The sequence below is a fragment of the Monopterus albus genome, unplaced genomic scaffold, assembly GCF_001952655.1.
Source record: "Monopterus albus unplaced genomic scaffold, M_albus_1.0 scaffold290.1, whole genome shotgun sequence".
In the NCBI taxonomy this organism is placed as follows: Eukaryota; Metazoa; Chordata; class Actinopteri; order Synbranchiformes; family Synbranchidae; genus Monopterus; species Monopterus albus.
In genome coordinates this window covers 114,577-137,257 of record NW_018128170.1, presented here as the reverse complement: position 1 = coordinate 137,257, position 22,681 = coordinate 114,577, and the positions used below count along the sequence as shown (strand labels likewise).

The 22,681-nt window shown below is 38.9% G+C and overlaps 4 protein-coding genes across 6 annotated transcripts in view; 2 read left to right on the top strand and 2 right to left on the bottom strand.

Annotated features, from left to right (window-relative positions):
• Window positions 1–2,890, bottom strand: part of rdh12 (retinol dehydrogenase 12) — a 4,954-nt gene extending 2,064 nt beyond the window's left edge. Inside the window, 6 exon segments of the mRNA XM_020622907.1 lie at window positions 1–2; window positions 595–649; window positions 652–701; window positions 812–967; window positions 1,886–2,004; window positions 2,720–2,890. The exon segment at window positions 1–2 is cut by the window's left edge and continues 214 nt beyond it. Coding sequence (XP_020478563.1) covers window positions 1–2; window positions 595–649; window positions 652–701; window positions 812–967; window positions 1,886–2,004; window positions 2,720–2,790 — 453 coding nt within the window. The 5' untranslated portion in view covers window positions 2,791–2,890.
• Window positions 2,891–3,712: 822 nt separating this feature from the next.
• vti1b (vesicle transport through interaction with t-SNAREs 1B) lies at window positions 3,713–8,019 on the top strand. Its single transcript, XM_020622906.1, has 6 exons — window positions 3,713–4,068; window positions 4,186–4,244; window positions 5,049–5,246; window positions 5,798–5,971; window positions 6,231–6,292; window positions 7,108–8,019. Exons 1-6 carry the CDS (start codon window positions 3,972–3,974, stop codon window positions 7,199–7,201), a joined length of 684 nt encoding a protein of 227 aa, XP_020478562.1. The 5' UTR covers window positions 3,713–3,971; the 3' UTR covers window positions 7,202–8,019.
• A 953-nt stretch (window positions 8,020–8,972) lies between these two features.
• On the bottom strand, window positions 8,973–15,708 carry arg2 (arginase 2). The gene is made up of 8 exons (XM_020622911.1): window positions 15,310–15,708; window positions 15,128–15,200; window positions 11,460–11,634; window positions 11,109–11,268; window positions 10,494–10,588; window positions 10,283–10,387; window positions 9,986–10,122; window positions 8,973–9,883 (listed from the first exon to the last, which is right to left on the bottom strand). The coding sequence occupies exons 1-8, from the start codon at window positions 15,421–15,423 to the stop codon at window positions 9,696–9,698; spliced, it is 1,047 nt and encodes a 348-aa protein (XP_020478567.1). The 5' UTR covers window positions 15,424–15,708; the 3' UTR covers window positions 8,973–9,695.
• Window positions 15,709–17,733: 2,025 nt separating this feature from the next.
• rbm25a (RNA binding motif protein 25a) overlaps window positions 17,734–22,681 on the top strand; it is a 12,498-nt gene continuing 7,550 nt past the window's right edge. The window contains exons 1-8 of one of the 3 annotated variants that reach the window (XM_020622868.1): window positions 17,734–17,811; window positions 18,217–18,340; window positions 19,397–19,446; window positions 19,672–19,842; window positions 20,169–20,226; window positions 20,540–20,700; window positions 20,805–20,999; window positions 21,121–21,204. In XM_020622868.1, the coding sequence (XP_020478524.1) occupies window positions 18,235–18,340; window positions 19,397–19,446; window positions 19,672–19,842; window positions 20,169–20,226; window positions 20,540–20,700; window positions 20,805–20,999; window positions 21,121–21,204 (825 nt within the window). In that variant the 5' untranslated portion in view covers window positions 17,734–17,811; window positions 18,217–18,234. Of the gene's footprint in view, window positions 17,930–18,216; window positions 18,341–19,396; window positions 19,447–19,671; window positions 19,843–20,168; window positions 20,227–20,539; window positions 20,701–20,804; window positions 21,000–21,120; window positions 21,205–22,681 lie in introns of all 3 variants that reach the window. The other 2 variants (XM_020622867.1, XM_020622869.1) reach the window with 2 other exon arrangements.

The window sequence follows — 22,681 nt, the reverse complement described above, 5'->3', positions numbered from 1 at the left end:
CACTTATGCTATCCCGACTGCATGTGTAACCTCAATTTAATCAGCTGTTCTTAAGTATCAGTTCAGACAGTAAAAACAAGACTCGAGATTTAAAATTCTCTTGGTCATATACATGTATTTTCAACTATCTTCTGGGTAAGCAATGGATCCCATAGGCTGGCAATTAATAGAGTATATAATTGGTTCAACTAATTTTGTATGCTTCCACCACCCAGTCAAATTCATGGGTATGGGACAGAAGTGAGGTCACTGACCTTGACCTTTGACCACCAAAATCCTATCAGTTCATCTTTGAGTGGATTTGTGCCAAATTACAAAAAAAGTTTAGATTTTTTTCCTTGTCTCTGGCCGCAAATTACATGCCAGTGTTTAAAAAAACAAACAAAAAACATCCTTTTTCAAAGACTGAGTCTGGATCCAAATGCGGTGGCAGGAAAAGTAGCTTTAATCAATCATTTTTCCGCTTGACTTAGACTGACTCTGCATTAAACATGATTCTGAAAAACCATAGCCAGTTGTTGAATCAGTCAGTTTTCACTCCTGCTTATGGATTGAATGATTGGCTGATTACAGTAAATTTCACTGAAGTCTTACCCAAGTGATTGACTCCTATATGCATCTCAAAGCCATCGGCGGGTTTCTTGTAGGGGGGCATTTTTTTACCCCAGCGTTGTTGATAAGGATATGAAGCTGGCTGACCTCTGAAAGAGGAGCATGTCACAAACAAAAGGGAGCATGGCAGCTGTGGTAACTGTTAAAAAGCAAAGCAGGTCTCTGTAGGTAGATGTTGGCATTAAACAGCTGTGCTTACCATTAAGGAATTTATGTGCGAAGGCTCGTATAGAGCAACTATCTGCCAAATCGAGCTCCCAAACTTCCACTTGTGCTTTGGGGTACGCAGCTCGTATACTGGCTGCAGCCGCTTCCCCCCTTTGCACATCTCGGCATGCCATAATCACCCGAGCCCCTGTCGTGTGAGAAATAAGCAGCAGCTACAGTAAATTATGAACAAACTGAAATTACATGAGTTAATAGAAGAGAGGATAGAGAGGGCTTCTGTTGGCTATTGGTGCATGGAGGTATTTGCTGAATGCACTCTCTGGTACAGGCTTGTTGACTAGTGATGTACATTAGGATTTCTCATAGTCAAACTGCATTTAATGTCAGAGCTTTCACAGCATCGCTAATTCAACCAAACCATTTAAATACCTATGAATTTTAGCTGTGCTGTTTATTTATGCTGTGTAGTCTTTGCTTGAGAGTAATTCGCTGAACAAAACTTCACAAAAGATGGTTTTACATGTAAGCCGCCATGCAATAAAAGAGCATTAGATGCATTTCTATACACAACATAGCAATTTACACAATTTTAGTAGGCTAACACAGAATGAAGACACCAAACAGGAGGTCAATAACCTTACAGACAACCACCAGTGAAACATGTTGGGTAAGCTGCTTGCAAAGCAGTAAGACTACATGCCTGTGATAACTTTTAATGTAACATTTAAGAATGTCATTAATTTAGAAAATACCAGTGGAAAAAGATATTTCATTTGGGCAATAGTTCAAAATTAGATTTATGGGAGTTTTGGTAGGATAACATTGCAGTATAGAAGTATAGTCATGACACTGTATTATAAGGTTATCCAAATGAGTATTTACAAGAAAATTGTGGTTACACATAACCATGTAACATGTTATTGAAGTTTATACACTTGCCATATCATAATACAGTATATCCAGATATGAAAAGTACATTCTTAACCTTATTAAAACCTTATTACTTTTCTCTATAAAACGGTTTTCTTTAGTTGTCATAGGTACTTGTGGATATAAGGAGGCGCTGTGCTGTGCACTGTATTTCTAGGTAAATCTAAAAGGGCACCTCGGGTTGCCAGCTCCAGAGCTGTCTCCTTCCCAATCCCTGTGTTGGCTCCAGTGATGAGGACGGTCTTCCCATCCAGACGAGCAGTGGACTTGCACACTCCTCCTGCTGCATATTTTCTGTTAATACACAGTGACCACTTTGTCACTTTGGAATGTTATGATTTTAATTTTTGGTTTACACACAGCTCCATTTGAATGACTAGTGTCCCGCTGTAGTCAGTATTCGTTATGTCCACATTAGGCCTGGACACGTGAACGGCCTGGCTTCGTTATTCTTACAGAAAGTTGAGCAAGGAGCCCACGTCACTGAACAGAGGTCTCCCCATAGTCAATGGCTCTGTTGGAGTAATGTGTACAAATATAATTCCTCCTACGCGCAGCCTCCTGATAGGCCCGAGCAGCTCAGGTGGAAGACACCCGGTGTTCTGTCAAATTGCTACCCACCGTTCACAAAGTGGTTAAGGTTAGGGGGATGGATTGGGACGTTAGTCAGTCCATAGATTTTGCAACCAGGTAGTATATCTCGACAAGGTAGCAAAATTTGACAGAACACCGCTTCGCACAGCTTCATCATTCATGTTACACTGATTATCTGCTCAGAAAATCACTCGGCGTCGTGTGAAGTCATAGCTTATGATGATGATGATGATGATGATGATGATAATATAAACTACGACCTGTTGGGTCACATAGACATATGGTGCTTTATAATGTAAATGCGCCTCATCGTAAGCATTTCATCAGTGCAATGTAACACCCTGTCACCCAAGTAACAACATATCCATGATGTGCATTTGTATTAGAATGAATTGGTGTGTTCATTGCTGCTTACCTTATATGTGGCGCAAATAAAATCAGTAACATGACCACTCCGAGCCCCGCGATAATTAATAAAAGCAGCATTATGCCGTTGATTTGCGCCTTTCTGTCTCTTCTAGCAGGACAGCGTTGCTCTGTAGGCAGAACAGCTGATGTCAAAGCATAAAGGGGTGTCAAGCATAGCGAGAGTGAAAGATGCGCCGCGAACGGAATCATGGGATTGTAGTTTTTATAATCAGATAAGAATGTAGTCTTCTTTATTGTTTTCCATTAAGATTGTGGCCATTTTTGTTAACATCTTGTCTTTGTTGGATTTGATGTGTTTAAAATAGCCTAAACTATAATTGGCATAATTATTTTATGGCAAGTAGAATGGCAAGACAATTTCTCAGGCAAACAAATATATAATCAATTTTAGGGAATCAGTTAACCTTATCAGACCAATTAAAAGGCTAGAAATAGATTTCATGTTCCTAAGAGGTTACATTTCTTTTTTCAAAAAACTTTAATTGATCTTGATTCAAATCGGAACAATAACTATTCATTACTATGAATTATTATACTGTATATTGATACAGTATAATAATATACCCTCTCCCCCAAAAAAGAAAAAACAGGAACAAGGTTAGCCATAACCATAAACCTAGACTAATAAACTAGGCCCTACATCAATATAAATACAATTTTACATCAGTATTCTACTGGTAAAAAGTAATTTTACATAAAATGGATATAACTGTTTGTTAATATAATATAGTATAATTGTTTTGTTAGTACTAAGACCAATAAATTGGTTTAATAATTCCACTTTCAATCTAACGCATAAAACTTTCTGAATAATGAAAAAGATAGCAAAGACCGTCTCCCCCTACATCCTTGCTTTCCCCCCTAAGATTTTAAACCTACATTTCCCAGAAGGGGCCAGTGAAAGCTGACTGTCTAGTGCCTGAATAAAATTATCATAAGGGTTGGTTTTAAGTCGTTTTCTATCATTATTTAATGACTTGTTGTGCCGAATGTAACGTTCTGTCAGTTTTATTGATTAGTAAAGATATATTGAAATATGGCTATATTTGATTTTTGGTCTGGAATTTATCTCGCTTCGTCGCAAGCCCCATCATACGGATATTGGGGCTGTGATTAGCTTGAAAACAAAGCGAACTAACTATATTAACTTACAGTCGTTTCAGTTATCGTTGTTACATTCTGTATCGAAAGACATTGGTTTCTCAGATAACTAGTAGCTGAGCGACAATTGAAGCAATATGTCGTCGGAGGAATTCGAGAAGTTGCACGAAGTCTACAGATCACTGTACGAAGAGCTTAAGCTAATGCCAGAGAGAGCTATAAAATGTCACGGAGGTAACGTTAAGTACATTGTCTTGTTGCTTTGCCACTTAATGCTAATGCTAGCTGAATCACATAGGTATTTCAGAAGTTTTGTTTTGTGTTGTAAAACTGAAACTTATGTTGTAACAGAGGAGAGGAAGAGGCTGGTGAGAACTTTCGATGAGAGAAATGGGGAAGCCGAGGAAGTGGTGAGTTGCTCTGATTCAGTGTTTTGGAAGTGATATCTGATGAACTCATGTTTAGGCTACCAAAATTTACTTTACCGCCAGTGCCAGTAGTCAAATACTGTACAGTTCTGAATGATTACAACAAGTAAACGCTATTCAGCCTTCATGTGGCACTAAACTAAGCTACAGGACGCACTTGTAAAATTGTGAACCTTCATTCATTCATTACGTTAAACACTATGGGTCAGACGTTTTAGAACACCACCATTTTAACATTTAAGCATTTCAGGATCAGTGAATAACCTTAAATGGTATAAAGCTGAGACATATGCTGTCAGAGGTTAAAAAAGTCGACAGAAGCTAAAATCTGTATAAAACTTTTCAGGGATTACATAGTGGGTTAACTTGCATCATTTCTGCAGCACTGTACATAAATGAAGCCACAAACAGTTCGTACAGATGTGTCAACTTTTTCCATTATTTAGAGAAGTGTTGATTCAACTTTCTGGACATTTTGAAAGGCTATAGTTGGTTGTGTTATTGACATATATTACTTCATATTGAGAAGTGTGCCTGATATTTTCTCTGCCACATGGTTATGAATGAAGGTAGACTAACAATTTTTTTGTATTCCATACCATGTAGTCATGGTTGTGAGTGAATAAATGATGATGATGATGAGAAGCACCTTTCACCAGCATTTTGCTGTAACCATTTCAGAAATGTAAATAGTGAGTTATTTTTGACCAGTGCATTAATATGTACACAGGAGGACCTCATTGCTCTCTAAGCGATTACCCAGTACAGTTTTCTAAACTTCCCCAGTTACAAGGAATGGAAGATGAGCTGCGTGCTGCCCCTTCCTCTTACCGAAATGCGATGAGTACAAAGCTGCGCCTCTACCGCAGGGATCTGGGTAAGCTGCAGCGGGACATGAAAAACTCTGCTTCTAGCTCTGGCTCCTCTTTCCAACCAGGGGAAGGAAGTCAACATGGAATCTATTCATCACAAAATCAACAAAGTGTGAGTGTGGGCCTGTGGACTTTTATGTGTTATCTCACTGTGAGAGTTATTAAAAGACCCAAGACCCTTTATATGCATGTATGCATAATTGTTTGCTTTCAATAATAATATTGTATAAACACTTTAAATATGTCAGAATACAGCTATAGAAATATAGCTGTATATATATTTTTGTATTTGCTGTCTTTATTGGGTATATACTGTATTTTTATTCCCCTTAATAGTGGCTGATTGTACAATATGACAAAACACAGAGACTTTTTCAGTGTCTTTTAATGTCTTTTACAAAAACATTTAAAAGCACAAAATATCTTAACTATTTAACATATCAGTGGAAAGTGTTAGCTTTCGTTGACAGCCTCAAAAACTGAAAGCAAGAATCTTACATCTCTTGGGATACTTTTTGTAGACTCTGGGACACTAAGATGGAAATTTTACTGTGAAATATTCCCTGAAATGTATAAAACAATCTACAACAATCTAAGGGAGTTTCCTCTTCAGTCACAATTAATATTATTTATTGGATTTGTCCTTATTGCCCACCTATGCAGAGACACTTGCAGTCTCAGAGAGCCTTGCTGCTCCAGGGCACAGAGTCTCTGAACACTGCCAGCCAAAGTATTGAACGAAGCCATCGCATCGCCGTTGAGACGGAGCAGATTGGCACGGATATCATCGAGGAGCTGGGAGAACAGAGGGAACAGCTGGACCGCACTAGAAACAGAGTGAGCTGTCAATCTATGTTGCCATTATATGAGGTTGTGATGCTGTGTTAGTTTAGCTATGTTCGGTCTAAAATGTGACTTATGTTGGCCTCCATGGCTGTTTCTCATATTTTATAAGAATAATTTGTGAAGTGGGTGCAGCAGTTTACTTGGTATGGAGAAAATCAGGATGGTACAGTTTAGTGTGGGGGTTGATACAGTTGAGAAGCTGAGAAGATGTTGTGAGACCACAGTTTTGTTAAATCTCTTCTGTTTGTAGTTGGTGAATACTGGAGAGAACCTCAGTCGAAGTCGAAAAATTCTACGTGCCATGTCACGGCGGTAAGTGCCACAACAAGCTTCCCCTGTTACATTCTTTTTATTTGTGTTACCTATGAACTATATGATTGAATGCAAAATTTGTTTTTCTTGAGTGTGATGTATTTTCTATTGTTCTATGTCCCCAACATTAAAAACTGACTAGGCTTTATGTTAATATACTGTGTTGTACGCCTTCATTCATGGGGCACATTGATTACACTGAATCAAGGATTTGGTGAATAAATTATTCTGATTAATACATTGCTAAGAACGTACTAGTAATTAGGGCTGCAACTAGCAAATATTTTTTATAATTCATTTGATGATTATATTCTCATTTAATCTATAAGGTGTCAAAATATAGTAAAAAAACAAACTAAAAAAACCCCCAGGTATTTCCCATAGCCCCTTGGCAGTATCTTCAGATGTCTTGTTTCATTGAACCACAGTCCAGAACCTAAAGATATTCAGTTTACTGTGACGTATGGCAAAGAAAAGCATCAAATTGTCACACCTTAGAAGCTGAAACCAGCAAATCTTTGGCATTTTTGTTGAAAAATGATTTAGTTGTCATGATACTTGCCAAAAACTGTTTGTTGAGTGACTAAACCTTTAATCAATGATGTTTCAAATAACATCACTTGGAATGTGTCAGCTCTACTTTATTTAGGACATTTCTAATCCAAACTACATTTACAGTTCTCCAAACGAAATATAAATTAAGTTCAGATTGAATGAAATATGGCTGTAAATGGGTGTGGAACAATGACCTGAGCCTCTGCTTCTTGATGATTTTCTTTTATTTAGTTATTCATTTTTTTTTTTCTGTTGTGCAGGCTGGTGACCAACAAGTTGCTTTTGGGTGTCATAATTGTAATGGAGCTGGCCATCCTGGGCGCTGTGATTTACCTGAAGTTCTTCCGAAAATAAGAGCTGTACCACTTGAAAACTGTCTAAGCTCTAGATCCAGAGCAAACCAGGACTCTCTACATCTGTCTGCACTGACTGTCCACTCCAGTAGCAATAATGCTGTTGTGCTGTATTCAGCCAATTGTGAGTGCAAACAGGGACAATGAGATGCCTTTGAGATGGGTTTCTGTTCATGGGTACATGAAATTTATTTGACAAGAATGATGAATTGTTGAACCTGTTAATGGACCAAACCCACAGAAGCTCTAACTATGAACTGAGATTTGCACTGTTGTATCAGACTGTTAATGCTGGTGATGCACTGCAGGATGATTTTCTGGACCTGGCTGCTGCAGATCCCAGCGATGATTCTTTGTGAAGTTGTAGACAAGTCAGGGTTTGCTTCCACCCCCATGTGTAGATTCCCTGGTGGTGTTATGTATGAAATATTATGGACACAGCAGTTCTGTGAGCTTTATAAATTCTCAGATTGGGATTCTTTACAAATATCATTCAACACAGTTGTGTTGTGGATTATCTTTCTAATAGTGAACAGCAGTATGTAATGAAATGGCTCCAGTTTAATCTGTTTTGTAATGTGTTCCAGTACAGTATCCAAAAAGCTCTATTAAGCTATTTTTTCCAGTTCTGAGTGCTGAGACCTTAGGACAAATTTTTCTGTCAGAGGGGTGAATGTGAAAAATAGATGCAATGTTCTTTATGGTTAATGATGTTGGGTAATTGCTGTATGATCGAAATAGGCTTCAGTGTTCCTTATTTGGAAAGTCTCCACATGATTAAAGCTAATATTTAACCACACTTTGGATTTTATCTGGTGTTTTCAGGGAATGCATCAAAAAAAAAACCCAAAGTTAAAACATCCTTTATGGAGTTTGTGAAAGGCAGGGCAGGTTAGTGCTGGGTAAACATCTATTACTAGGAATTTGCATATACTAGGAGATGAGGTTGTTTTTAGTGGCACGGTGCATCTGCCACAGTGCTTTTCTTCTGCACACTTATCATGCCTTCCTGAAGTGAAGTACATGTACAAAACATAAATATATATTAGCTGACCTGCTTCTGTGGATCAGGGGTAGAACAGGATAGTCTGTTCTTTTTTGCTTTTATCTGAAATATACCTTCATATTCTTCACAGCTTTTATGTTCATCCTAAGTACAAAGGGGGACATACTAAGGTTATAAATTCCATAAAAGTCCAACAGTTGGCCCTCTTTTAAAATTACTTGGATAATGTTTAGCCATGCTGGCAGCATAACTGTGTGAAGCAATGTCACTCAGTCCAAAAAGACTTATTACATATGGAATGAATTGCCATGAAATATTGCACAGACATTTAGAGAATGAACCCAATGACTAGCACTTCACAATGCTAGTGTTTTCATCAGGTCAAAGATTTCTCTTATGAAATACCTCAACATCTGGATTAAGAGAGTTTGCTGTGAACTTTTGACTTCATGCTCCCTCCAGGATGAATTGTAATAACTTTGGGGAACTTCTGATTTTTCATGTAACATCATCATCAAAATTTTATTCATCCAGAACTCTAGTTTATGAATGTCTGCAATGCAACTAATGCTATTTCCATTAGCCTCAATTTACTTTGTGTTCAGTCCTAATAATCAAATGTTAGCATGTTTAAAAACTGCAGTACAGTGCAGCCTCGCAGAGCTACTAGTGTGACTGTAGTCTCAGATTGAAATGAAACAGTTTAGTTATGGGGATAATACTGTATACCTTCAAACAAACAAAGGAAGAAATAAGACACGTGTACAAAAATGTAGTCACATTTATGGAAGACCAAAATATAAATTCTGTTACACGGACAATTCCTTCAGTGGCCATATCGGGCCAAATATAGACCAGGCTTTAGACCAATTCAACCAGTTTTTGCCAGAAATTAACAGCAGAGCTGGACATCAGCAGTTTTCAAGCCAATTAATACTTATATAGTCATTAAATATTTAAACAGTAATCCGAGTACATGTACTGGTAGAGTCATTTTGAAAATAGATAACTGTAAAGAAAATACAGTAAACATAGCTGGTCCAAAAGTGCAAACGCATCATTGCTATTTTTTAGTAACTAGCACAGACACAAAATGATTTTGAGTCCGTGAATGTGTCAAACTAAGTCCAACACAGTTCGTACCTTTGAGGCAGGTGCATTCTCTTGTAAACCAAACATAATAAATATGTGGCAGCTGTGTTCTATAACATTTAGTACATACAGGAAGAAAAATAAGTAAATATTGTGGTAAGGTTACTAGTATTCCCATCAGTAGGTGTAGTGGTAGTCCGAGGCTTTAGTCTCAGCAATATCAGTGTTTTCACCTGTCCGTTCGTAGTTTCATGACTGCAGGCAAACTTTGTTTTCATCATTGAACTTAACACTAAAGAACAAATCAAAGGGAACAGAAATGTAAGATACTCTTAAGTTAAGTATTGCGGAATGCTCAGAGATGATGTTGATAATTTCATAGTTTTGCTTCATGCTCTCAGATGCGGAGCTGCTCTGTGTCATTCTTCACAGGGGGAACCCCGATGCTGGCGTGAGCGCCTTCTCTCGTCTGTCCCAGAGATGACGCGATGACATCAACCGCTAAAGAGGCGGTGGCCTCCACGGCTTCATGATTGGCTCCCAGCATGGGGTTTACTTCTACAAGGTCCATGACTGACAACAGACCTGCACATCAACACATTCATGAGTTAGATATTTAAACCTGACAATAAAAGCTCAGAGAAAATCAGATAAAATACAGAATCTGTTATTTGTTTTCATCTGTACCTGTGTTATGGATTTCCTCTGTGAGGTAAATTCCCTCCCTGTAGGTCAAACCTCCATTCACTGCTGTTCCTGTGGCGGGAGCCAGAGACGGATCGAATGCATCGATGTCAAAGCTCAAGTGGATCGGTCGCTGTTTTCTGGGCAAGAAGGTGAGAAAGTGTGAATGAATGTTTCACATTAATTGAAACATAGGTAGTCATCAAATTAACAGAACAGTGCATTAGAAACAATCATACGGTCATGTTCAGCTTCGAGGGAGTTAACATCATCATCTGTTACACGCTGTATAGACAGTACCTTGCCAGAAGGTGGTCGAGGGTGACTTCCATGACTCTTTGGATGCCCAGTCTGTCAATGTCCCTCATAGTGAAGTACTGGATACCCAGATTTTTCATGATGTGGCTGAAATAAACAAAATTAAGAACTATTCTTCAAGTGCTTATGTGTTAGAAAATGAAGTCCCATCAGCCACATGTGGTAAAAGTTTTAAGTGGTAGTATCTACGTACTACTCTCCGGGGTCGACATCCCGCAGTCCGATGTACACCAGGTCTCTTGAGGAGAGGACTGGCTTTGTCCAGGAGAACCCTGGGATATCTGGCATCTGTGGTGGACAGAAAGAGAAAATGTAATGTAGAGTTTATGTGTTTGTAGGAGCAGAATAAACCTCCACAGTTAGAGGATAAATGTACTTTGTTGTTTTTTTTTTAATGTTGGACCATAATTTAGACAAAGCTAATTTATCATGTCAAGAAGTACATAGCAAACCAGATTTTAAAAAGATGACAGAAACACTTCATGCCTGATTTCAAAAGTTATGTTTTTTATAACTTCACATGTTAAAATATGGAAAATAACTGGAAAATCTATACTAGGACTTGTGGTTAAGGCTGTCTGCATTTACACTTTTCAGTCCTTAGTGATAGGACAGTGCTACAAATAATTGGCCTTCTGCATGCATTTCACATCCAGTAAACTGACATGACTGTGTGTTTCAGAACCTTCATAGCTTTTGTTTGACTCAAAATATTCATGTGTTAAAACAGCACAGGGCTGCATTAGCATGGAAATGTAAGAGAACCCATTTTCATTTTGTTTTACTAAAGCCTAATATTTCCTTTCACCTTGTCTTGCAGCTCTTTGAGCATGAATGCCACAGGCTGGCCATGGAGGTTTCCTGATGGGGAAGTCATGGGCGTATTCACATCTGCATGAGCGTCAACCCAGATGAGACACAGGTCAGGACACTGCTGAGCATGGCCGCTGACTGAGCCGATACCAAGGCTGTGAAAGGACAAGGACGGTCTAATAAATATCTGGTGTTTATATCAGTCTAAGCAAGACACACTGACACATAGGGTAAAACAATATAGTGTAGCCTTCTAACACCTAAATATTATACTAGTTGTACTGCTTTTCAGGCACTTGGCATGTAGTACCTTCAGTGCATATGTTCCATATGCTCTGAGAATTACCTGTGATCCCCTCCAAGCATGACAAGGGTGTGCCCAGCCCCGATAGCCCTGCTCACTGCCCCAGACAGCATCTTATTTGCTGCACCAACAGTGCGAGGGAACTTCACACCCATGTAGGGTTCGTCCATCTCAGGGTGGTGGAAGTGGAGGTCACCAAAGTCGTGGACAGAGTAGTCTGAGGAACAAACACCAAGCTGCTATTAAATGAAGGCACTGCAGTATCACTCCTTTGATACGGTTTACAATTACTCAGCAGGGGTTCACCACAGGACATCTCACTGTTGCAGGACATGGTGAACACCCTGCATCCTGTTGGTAGTGGACATTCTTACTAATTTAGATACTAACCTATTTTGAAAACTGCAGGTGTCACTTTCAGTTGAAAAGCTTGCATCAACTACCTGCTGTAACATGACTTGACATGCATTTATCTGAACTTACAGCCTGATGAGGCTGAGTCATTCAATGCCAGTGGAACATTAGTGACAGAGCACTTGTCCCAGTTCCCACTTCAACTCAGGTTTCGGTCGCTGCAGAAGAACCAAAAAATCATGGACCTTGAAGTAAACAAGTGATGTGATCCGGGAATGTGATCCTTCACGGAACCAATATGGCTCATTACTATTCCTAGACAGGACAGGAATAGCACTTGCTTTGATGCATTCGTGAGCATCTGTTGCAGGACAATTCAAAAGGTCTTTTAAAGCAGTGACTGGCTGCAAGTTCTGCCTTTGTTCACTGTGAAAGACTATGCTGCTAGTGTTTATGCATCTGAATTCCAGTGATTATATGTATTTTTTATTGAAAATGTTGAACTGACACCGATGTTGAGAATATACAGATGGCAAAGCATTCAGTTATGGTTTGGTTTCATGTTTTGGGATCAGTTCGTGACATGGCAGCTACAATACAGTATACCTATTTTCACTGCTGCTAACCAGGAAGGTCAGCTCAGCAGATTAAGGACACTTCTCAGACCTCTGATTTTAATGTGATCACAGCATTTTGTAGGCAACAGTTATGGCGCAATGCTGTCATGGACTTGTTTTTAAATAATTTATACTTCTACCTGTAATCTCAGCATATTAGCAGAATTCAGACAATGTCTGTAAAATATGGCAAATCAGGCTAAAAGTAGCCCAAACTTACATTAGTTCTCAGAATGCATGGAGGAGCATACTTCAGATATATAAGAAGTAGTAGCATGGATATACACGAGTATAAAAGTCTGTCAGTTGCAGAAAATAAAATTGTCCCAGTAAGGCTTTGTATATGAGGCCGGGGAGGGCAGTGACTGCTATCAACAGCTGATGAGCAGATGTCTGGGACCTGACACATTAGAAATACCTGGCAAATACTTTGTTTAACTGGCTACACCACAGGGACTGTACTAATGTCCTTACCTGTCCCACACCTGGATGCTTAAGTATCAGCAGCAGTCACTGACATTATATTCATATGAGAACTAGGTGGTATTCTTACTAATTGTGGTATAATTATAGTAAGCTTAGTCCCTGGTATACCCTATAGTGAGTATAGCAGCCATATCATACATATGGTACAGTGTGCCACTGCCTTCAAAGTGACCTCATCATAGCCATGTTTTTCTTTCCTTTCCAGTAATTATACAGGTATATGATTATGTGATAGTCCTCCCTACATTAGACTGATGAACATGTCACTATCCCATTAGTTCAAAGCTGGATTACTGTAATGCCCCATATACTGGTGTCAGTCAAGCCTGTGCGTCACGTGCTTTTAACCTTGCGTGATGTTTTTAAATTATGTAGTGCCATTTTCTCTGTAATCCTGTGACATCTTTTTTTTTTTGTGACATTAATTATGTGCTGCTATGGCCATTTCTGTTCAGCACTTTGGTGCAACTTTTGTTGTTTTTAAATGTACTATATAAAAAACTTTGGATTGATTGACTGATGATTCAGATACAAACTTTAATTACCAGTTAATTACTACAAATTGTTAGTTTAATCCCTGTTGTGTCCTTGGTCACCTCTCTGTGTCTTTAATTGGTTGACTTTATAATGACCTTATCGTATTAAGTTGTACAGTCTCCAGAAAACTGTCTTGCTACATCATTCCCCCCATTGTTTCTAAATCTCCTTTGTTGTGTAGGCATGTAAATGCAACCCTGGCAACCCAAAGTGCTGAAGTAAAGAAGGGATTCTTTAGGTGTCTTTCCCCTTTCTTTCCGCACCCCCTCTCCAGTGGATAGGCCTAGCCTACTGTTAGTGTAAGACAGGCAGTTTCACATTTAAAAGGTTTCACTTGAATATCTATAATTGCATTCTGTTTATCTAAAACTGCATTTTGACAAGTCAAAATTACAATGTGACTAGTCAAAATGATAAATCAAGGTATCTACAATTGCATCCTGACAAGTAAGAATGCCAATTTCAGATATCTACAATTACATTTTAGCATTTATTACATTAAAATTCATATTACAGATACATACAATGTATTTATGACTTGTCAAAACTATAATTTAAGATATATGCAATTCAATTTTGACTAGACAAAATTTGAATTAAATATATCTTCCATTACATTTTGACTAGTAAGAATTCCACATTGACTTACAGTTCAATTTTGCCTGTCTGAATTGTGAATTCCAGATATGACTAGTCATAATTCCAATTACAGACATTTAATTTGGCATGTTTAAAAGATATCCAAATGACCCTTTTGGTGTCTCAAACTAAGCGAAATTCAGCTGGACATAGTTGTGACCAGTCGAATTGTAATTGCAGATACCTGAAATTGTAGTTTTTACTAGTCATAAATACATTGCACATATCTTAAACCCTGTCCTCCTATTTCATGTGAAATGGGTCTTGCCATAGTCCGCGTTTACACTGCGGCAAACAAAATACGTGTGAGCCCAGTTTGTCTGCAGTGACGACACCGAGGGAACAGGCTACATCAGCTCTTCCTGTGCCCTTCCGAGAATGTGCCGGGACCGGGATGACTAGACCTGTCCCGTGGCTACCCGAATGAGAGGAAAGACAACTCATCACCTATTGCAGAGTTACTAAAGTGTAGTCATATGTGTTTGCGTTACTTTCGAAATGACTTTGACACATTACCGTAGTTCCGCCCCTGCATGGCATCGTTTGGGGGCTGTTTCCGCGGGGACTTAACCAGGTCAAATCATGAGATTATGGTGGTCATTACTCCATCAGTATAGCATTTGGACAGGGATTTAAGTCATTAAGCTATACGATTCCAGTGAGACTCTGGGTTTATTCTGTTGTCAAATCACTCTAAAAAATAGCGTACACGAAACAAAAACCGGTCTGTGATGTCGGCTACATATTCAGTGGGGCCTATGTCGATTATCCAGTTTAAATAAAATGGATATTCTGTTGTAGGCAATCACTAAATTATTGCTAGCCTATAAAATGTAGTTGAAATGATCAGGACAGAAGGATTTTATCGGATTTGGACACGCTTTGTTCTTCGAAACGTGTCATGGTGTAACCGCACGTGAATACATTTAGCCTGCTTTCTCCCGGATATATAAAAAGATGGCACAAAACCGGAGGTAGAAGTTAAATGTGTCTAAACGCAGCCCAGACGAACCTGCAGCAACACCCGTGCAACGTTACATAAGCTGCTCCTACCGTGTGCTCTCTTCCCTCGCTTACCTAAACCGGAGAGCCTCTCGATTAGCCCGGCATCTCTGATGACTTTGGGACCGTGCTCCACGCCTCTTCTCTTCTGTTAAAAATAACCAGTAATTAGTTGTCAGTGCTGGAGAGGGTTCCCTATTTGGAAACGGAGAATTAAAAAAAAAAAAAAGTTATTGCCACCAAAAAGCTTTTCTTACCTGTCCTCTTGAAAACGGTGCCCCCAGCACAGCCACAGACTGAGCTCTGCTTTGTTGGCAAGACTGGCTGAATGGAGTTCTGAGAAGGCGGAATAGTGGTCCCCTCAAAGCCATGTTTCTTCTTTACAAAATTCTCAGTCGATTCAGTCCTGATCCAGCAGACCTTAGCCAACGACCTGTGAAATCTGACGAAAGCTCTGTGGATGCTGAATCCGGCGCAGGAGGCCTGTCTTAAAGGTCCTTAACCTTTTTAATATTCATGAGCTAGTGAACCAAAGGGCTGAGATGAATAGAGATAATCACACCCTAATTTATTCAGACAAACAAAATGGTCCTTTGATTTATTAAGCGTACATAAAGTGTCATATAGTCTTAACTAGCAGTACGTCCGGTCCCATATACAACGTCTGACGTCAGGTTGAATAACGCCTTCGGATTAGCCAATAGGAAATGCAGAAATCAGTGGGTTCGTTCTGTGGGCGTGGCCTGCGAGGTGACTGTCAAGAGCTTTTTTTGGAGAGGTCTTGGGTGAAGGGCGTAACTGCGGTTTCACCTATGTGGAAATTTCCAGCCATGCGATGTTGAAAGACTTGTTGACATCATAATGTTTACCCCGGTTGTTTTGCCCACACGTCTCCCGGAGCTGTGGCCTAAACAATTGTGGCTTCAGGTCAAATGCATGGCCATCTTTCCATCTTTCCATCTTTCCAAATAGCCTAGGGATATCTAGACTACCCAGACAGATGTCTACTTTGGTTGTCGGTCTCTTGCGAAAAACGTAGCCTAATATTGAAACCTTTTACATCTACACCACACTGTAAAATGAATGAATGAATGATAAATACACAAAAACATAAAACTATTACACTTAAAGGTTTTACATTCAAAATCTTTATTAAAAGTGCCAAAGTACCCTGTTATTAACAAACTCAGAATTATTAATCAGACATTTTTTGTTATATATTGGACCACGCCTGTTTACTTATACTGAAATGAGTAAGTATGGTTTTACTGATATACACCTTTATATACAGTGTAAGGTTCCTCAATTCATATTGCATGTCATGACAAAAAAAAGTCCAGCCATGGGACCAAGGGACTCTTTAGATTTCAGCAGTGAAACTGTGGTGAAACATGGATCAGATCAACGGAATAAAACAATTTATAAATATGTGAGTGGTGCCAGGAGCACACTTGCCTCAGTAATTGTAAACTGGAAGAAGTTTGGAACCAACAGGGACTCTTGCTGGAGTTAGCTATTTGGCCAAACTGGATAACCAGGCTTAGAAGTCTTCTGCAGAAATGGAGAACCTTCTTTAAAGACAACAATCTCAGCAGTTCTCCATCAACCAAGCTTTTATGGTAGATTGGCTGGACAGTACTTTGAGTCAAAAACATAACAGCCTGCTTTGAGTTTGACAAATTCTAAAGGACTCTGAAAACATGATGGGAAATATTCTCTGGTCTGATGAAACAAAAAGTACTGTGTCAGGTAAACACCCAGCATGTAAAAAACCTGTGTGACTGTGGCGTGACCATGACTCTCGAGCGTCTTTGTAAACTAATGCAAAACATTTGGCATCGATGATTTGGCCCCACCACGCGTTGTAAATGGAGGGTGCACAGACTTTATAATATGAGAAAAAGGTTTTAACAGCCCTGAGTATAGCCTGCCAGGCAACGCATTTTCCCAGGATGTAACAAATTGTATCGTCTAACAGATTTATTCCCACAAAGGTCCTCGATATAACTGTTTGATTTATTAATTTAATTATCTTTTTGTCTGGTTATTTTATTGTTGCTTGATAATGCAGGAGCTAATACATTTTAAATCTATACTGCATAAAGGAAGAATAAGGAGACTAACAACAAATAAAAAGTGTAGGGTTGCAAGTAATGCTAACCATTATTTTTTCTTTTATGTTTTCAGTAAATCAGTCCACAGTCTATAAAATGTCCTTGAGAAAAGCACTGCTCCCCATATGTGTGAAAAAAACATGTTTGTTTGCAAAAACAAAATTACAAGTCACTTTGGATCTGTCAAATGAATATAGGCTAAAGTAAGTTTTTAAAGTACCTGTATTCTTCTGGAGTTTCGGTTATCAACATTTTTAGGCAAATTACATCAACATAATGTTTTATTGAATCTTTAAACCATCTATTGTGACATGAAGTGTTTATTAATTCTAAATACAACACAGTATGTTTCAATTGGTTGATTAAAAGAAGGTATAGAAAAGCAAACTAGACTAAGTTTCTCAGCAATTACTGTCCAGATCAAAGGTAATTTTCATTTGCCCATTCGTCTTATGGGCAGTCCAGGAGTCAAACGAGCAAACTGAGATATAAAAAAATCCGTAGGGTAGGAGTGAATACTTGCCTAATAGACTAAATTTAGGGCATAAAAACCCACAACGCAATGCTGTGCTATCCCATGATTCATTTCGAAAAGAATAGGTCCTAGTTATTTGTATCCATAGGGGCTTTGGAAGTGTACTGGCGGTAATAATAACGCTTGTATTTAGCGTTGCATTTTTGTGTATACCGTATTTAATGGCATTTTATTTGGGAAGTCTATAATATTATCGGACGGTGGCTTTTATTATACACTTGACTGTAGGTGAGTAAAATCCGTATCTGAGCGCTGAAGCTAATGTGAGCTAGCAAGGCCACAGAGTGTGCGTTAGCTAGCTTGAGCTAATTAGCTACTTAACGTTATACGTAGAGGATGGCCACTTTTCGACTGAGTAGGCATCTCACCTGTATGGTTTTCGGTGTTGGCGGTCAGATGTGCCGATCATGTTATAAACAGATACCGTGTTGTACTTGACATGACCCACCGTAACCCTGAACAACGTCAGTAATACTTCCGTGGTTGTCAGTTGAGCACCCTCTCTCTTGTTACAGGTTTCTAGATAACTGAGGATGTCGTACCCTCCTCCGCTTAACCACCAGCAAATTGGCATCCCACAGTTACCCCCGAGGATCCCCCCGCCACAATATGGGGGGTTTGCACCGACAGTCCCGCCAGGTACTGCATATTAGAATAGCTGTAACAGCTGTCTTTTTGTAAATCATGCTCATGGGCCCTTTGTCTTTTTAATTTTTTTTGGCAAGCAGTCCGAGGACCTGGGAAAAATTACATTGTGAAATTCCAAGACACTCAGTTTGTTTTCTTGCACGCTAATAAAACAGTTATGTGAGAGTGAAAGTGCAGGAGCAAGGTGATAATGTTTTTATGTCAGTAGAATGAAAATGATGTGACAAAGGGTTACTGCTGATGAAATGAGGAAAAGAAAAAGGGCCAATAAATTCACAGAGGTTTGTGGTATGTGCTTTGAAATGGCAAATGAAAATCAGTTTGTGGAAGAAGTACTCATATTCTTTACTTAAGTAAAGGTAGTAATACCACAGTGTACTAATTCTATTACAAGTAAAAGTCCTGAATCAAAAATGTTAACCAAGAAATGCAAATGTATTTGGCATCAAAATATACTCGTATAAATATACCCATTATGCAGAATGGCATAATTCACATTAATGTAAATCATATTATTGGATTATAGTCATTGATCCATTATTGTGTACATCGCTTTAATTTTTGCAGCTGGTAAAGGTGGAGCTCATTCTCACTACCTTACATGCTTATAATTGGAATTATTCCTGGGTAGTTTGAATTTCCCACCAGGAATCAGTAAACTGTTATGAATATGTTGTATTTTGTTTTATTATTTTGATTCTGAAAAGTAGTTTGTAGCTAAAGTGATCAATTCAACGTAGTGGAGTGAAAAATATAATATTTGCCTATAAAATGTAGTGAGATTGAAGTTTTAAATAGTAGAAAATGAAAACCCCCAAAATTGCACTTAAGTACAGTACTTGATGAAATGTACTTACTTTCCACTACTGTGGAAAATCATAGATAAATGCCTATAAATTTCATTACTGTTACATGAAACACTTTGAGGATTAAGTTATAATAGCAAAACTGTTGCTGTTTGTTTGGTAAAATTTGTTCTATTGTTGTCTGTGGTTGTGTGTGTGTCTCCTTACATGGTTTTAGTGATGTATTTTTTTCTTTTTCCAGGTACTCCCATGATCCCAGTTCATATGGGTGTAGTAACCCCCACACCCACAGTGAGTTAGAAACAGGAGTTCCTACTGCATGAAACATCAGTTGGTCTGCATTACATGCCATTAGTTAAATAATCCTTACACATTGTAACCGTATACATAACTTTGCTTAGTTAGATTGGAAAGTGTGCTGTTTAACTGACCCTAAAATTTGCATTTTTCTTTTGTTGCTTTTATTTCTGGATAAGAGTTTCACTTGAATACCTAAAATGTAATTTCATGTTGCAGGTTCTTGTCCCGACCACAGTTGCTGTAGCACAGAAGCTGATGGCTCCAAAGAAGGAGACTGGCTCCATCAGAGCCAAGGATGCAGAGGACGGCAATGGTCCCACCACCACAGTATTTGTAGGGAACATCTCTGAAAAGGCATCTGACATGTTGGTCAGACAGCTGTTAGCGGTGAGTTGACTGTACATAAAATTAAGTAATCTTGTTGATAAAAATGTGTGATCTTTTGACATGAAACAGTGGTGTGTTTTTAAAATCACAGCTGGTTCATATATACATACGGTGATGTTTTTGTTGGACATGGTAAAAAGAAACTAAGCAAGAACAGTAAGATTAAGAGTGGCAGATGACAAATACTTATTGCAGTTAGGAAATGCTCAAACCTCCAACATATCACCAAAGTAAGCGGTTACCAATGATTTATTTCTCTTTGATAAATCATTAGTATCTAGAATGTGAAATTAAATAATGCATTTTTCTGTCCTCCTCCATTATAGAAATGTGGCATTGTTCTAAGCTGGAAAAGGGTCCAAGGTGCCTCTGGGAAACTTCAAGGTAAAAACAAAAAAGGCTCAACACACTAACCCATCTTCTGTTGTGAATGCATGTCATATGTTACATTACAGAGTCCTAAGACAGCTTTATCAAAGGTTCACTGTAATCATATTAACAAGCTCATTGTATGTTTTGTAGCATTGAATCACTGTGGATATTATTAGATTTTTTGCACTCATTTACAGAAAGAAACCCTTCAAACTTGAAAATAAAAGTTCTATATTGTTTTTACTGTCAATATTTCAAAATATCAGCTGTTTTTTATTTTGATATCTGTGGAATTAAATTTCTTTCTGCTCACTACTTCTTTAAGCTTTCGGGTTTTGTGAATATAAGGAGCCTGAATCAACGCTGCGAGCCCTCAGACTTCTACACGAGTTGCTCTTAGGTGATAAGAAGCTGTTGGTCAAGGTAGATGCCAAGACCAAGGCCCAGCTAGATGAGTGGAAGGCCAGGAAGAGGAGTGCCAGTGGGGTATGCAGTTTACCTGTTGAGTAAAAGATAAATTGCATGTTGGTCATTTTCTTAAATTGTGTTTCTAAGCTTGTTTGTCCCACGTTTCTGCCTTTAACATACAGGTAGTCACCGGTGGGTCAAAGAATGGGGACGAAGATGAGGAGGAGGTTCTTGATGAAGAAACCGTGCGTCGGGACCAGGTTGCGAAAGGAGCAATAGATGTCCTCATCCGAGAATATGCAAGTGAGCTCAATGCTCCCTCGCAGGATCCTGACAGTCAACCTCGCAACAAGAAGCGGAAAGAGAAGAAAGAGGAGGTAGTATTTGCATGATGTACATGTAAACAAAGCCTAGAGCAAGATTTTCTTGTGCTGTGATTTGTAGCTTCCTTGTAGAAATTGGCAAAAACTTAGTGTTTGCTTCTTGTCTTTGTGCAAGGAGGATATCAATGCCATGGAGTTGGAGGATGACAAGAGAGACTTGATTTCCAGAGAGATCAGTAAATTCCGGGACACACACAAGGTAATGTATCATATTACTGTTACTACAGTTTAGGTTTTGGAGAAGGAATCCTCAACATTTGTAATTAGAAATTCCTCAACAGCAAATGGAGCTGCAATTTATGTAATTTATAGAAGTGATTCCTCCCTAAGACTATTCTCTTAATGTCAACCATAGTATCTAGGAAGTCTGTTAATATTTAGTTTAGTTTGTGAAATTCAAACAATAAAATAATAGACAGTAGTTGATGCTGATTCAAATATTTTGGAGTGTCTTTTAAAGGCTTGAAGTATTCAAATATTACTTCAGGCAGCCATAGATGGATTTTTAGTGTCTGTTTATTTCCAAAGTGGGTGACAGGTATCGCTGTTCATGATGCTGATTTGAGATTAAAAGTGTTAGCTCTTCACAAGCTAAATTCATCACACAGAGTGCATGGACACAATGTTAAATTCCGTCTAAAGCTAATCTATTGATTAAACCCCACCAATATGGTAGAGTTCATTTGGTGACTAGAGCAAGATGAATCTCAGAATCTCAGCTTTGGAAAAGGTTGCGAGGATAGGATGTAAGTATGACCTTTCATTTCTTTTCTACTCATCCTGGGTGCTCCCTTCTGGAGGGTTTGTTGAGGGGCAACTGGCTCTCAGTTCACGTCCATCATTTTTATTTATATATGGATGTGGGTTACAAAGACCACTGGAACTGGTGCTGAAGCTGGACTGTATGAATTGCTAGTAATGTCCAAATGTAGCATTTGCTCACACTCAGTCTGGTTATAGAAAGGTGGGGAGCTCAGTGAACCTCTGCAGAACCTCAGATGATAAAAATGTGTTTTGAAGGCCACAGACAGCAAAATGAGCCTAACCACTGCAGTAGTTTGAGCTGCAGCCTGTAGAAGTAGTAAAGCAGGGAGCGCCCATTCACAGCACTCTGTGATCTGAAGTACAATGAGGTAAGTCCTACTAGTATTGTTTTTTTAAATTCCTTTTATGCTTATCCAGTTTTGATTTCAGACATTTCACCTTTTATGTCTTCTCAAATTAAATCAAATCAAATTTTATTTGTATAGCGCCAAATCACAACAAAAGTCATCTCAGGACACTTTACAAAGTAAGGTCTAGACCTTACTGTTATCAATATTATTACATAGGGAAAACCCAACAAATCCCCCTTGAGCAAGCACTTGGCGACAGTGGGGAGGAAAAACTCCCTTTAACGGAAGAAACCTCCGACAGACCCCGGCTCTTGGTGGGCGGCCTTCTGCCTCGACCGGTTGGGGTGAGTGGATAGAGGAGAGACAAAAGAAGAAAAGCAACAAGACACAACAATCAAACACTGATCAGGTCGATGTGGCCGGTGACTGCTCGTCAGAGACATAGAGCTCCAGGGCCAGGGCAACCTGCAGAAAGGTACAGGGAGAGAGAGAGGACACACTACAGGAGAGAGGAGACACAAAGTTAGTGATGTGTAATGGTAGCATATAGAAGCATAGGGA

Excerpts from the sequence above, each read along its gene's own strand:
- vti1b (XM_020622906.1), top strand. The coding sequence starts at position 3,972 with ATGTCGTCGGAGGAATTCGAGAAGTTGCACGAAGTCTACAGATCACTG. Across the intron at positions 4,069-4,185 it reads AGCTATAAAATGTCACGGAG|AGGAGAGGAAGAGGCTGGTG; the intron begins GTAACGTTAAGT and ends ATGTTGTAACAG. Across the intron at positions 5,972-6,230 it reads TGGACCGCACTAGAAACAGA|TTGGTGAATACTGGAGAGAA; the intron begins GTGAGCTGTCAA and ends TTCTGTTTGTAG.
- arg2 (XM_020622911.1), bottom strand. The coding sequence starts at position 15,423 with ATGGCTTTGAGGGGACCACTATTCCGCCTTCTCAGAACTCCATTCAGC. Across the intron at positions 10,388-10,493 it reads GATGTCGACCCCGGAGAGTA|CCACATCATGAAAAATCTGG; the intron begins GTACGTAGATAC and ends TGTTTATTTCAG. Across the intron at positions 9,884-9,985 it reads AGAGGAAATCCATAACACAG|GTCTGTTGTCAGTCATGGAC; the intron begins GTACAGATGAAA and ends GTTGATGTGCAG.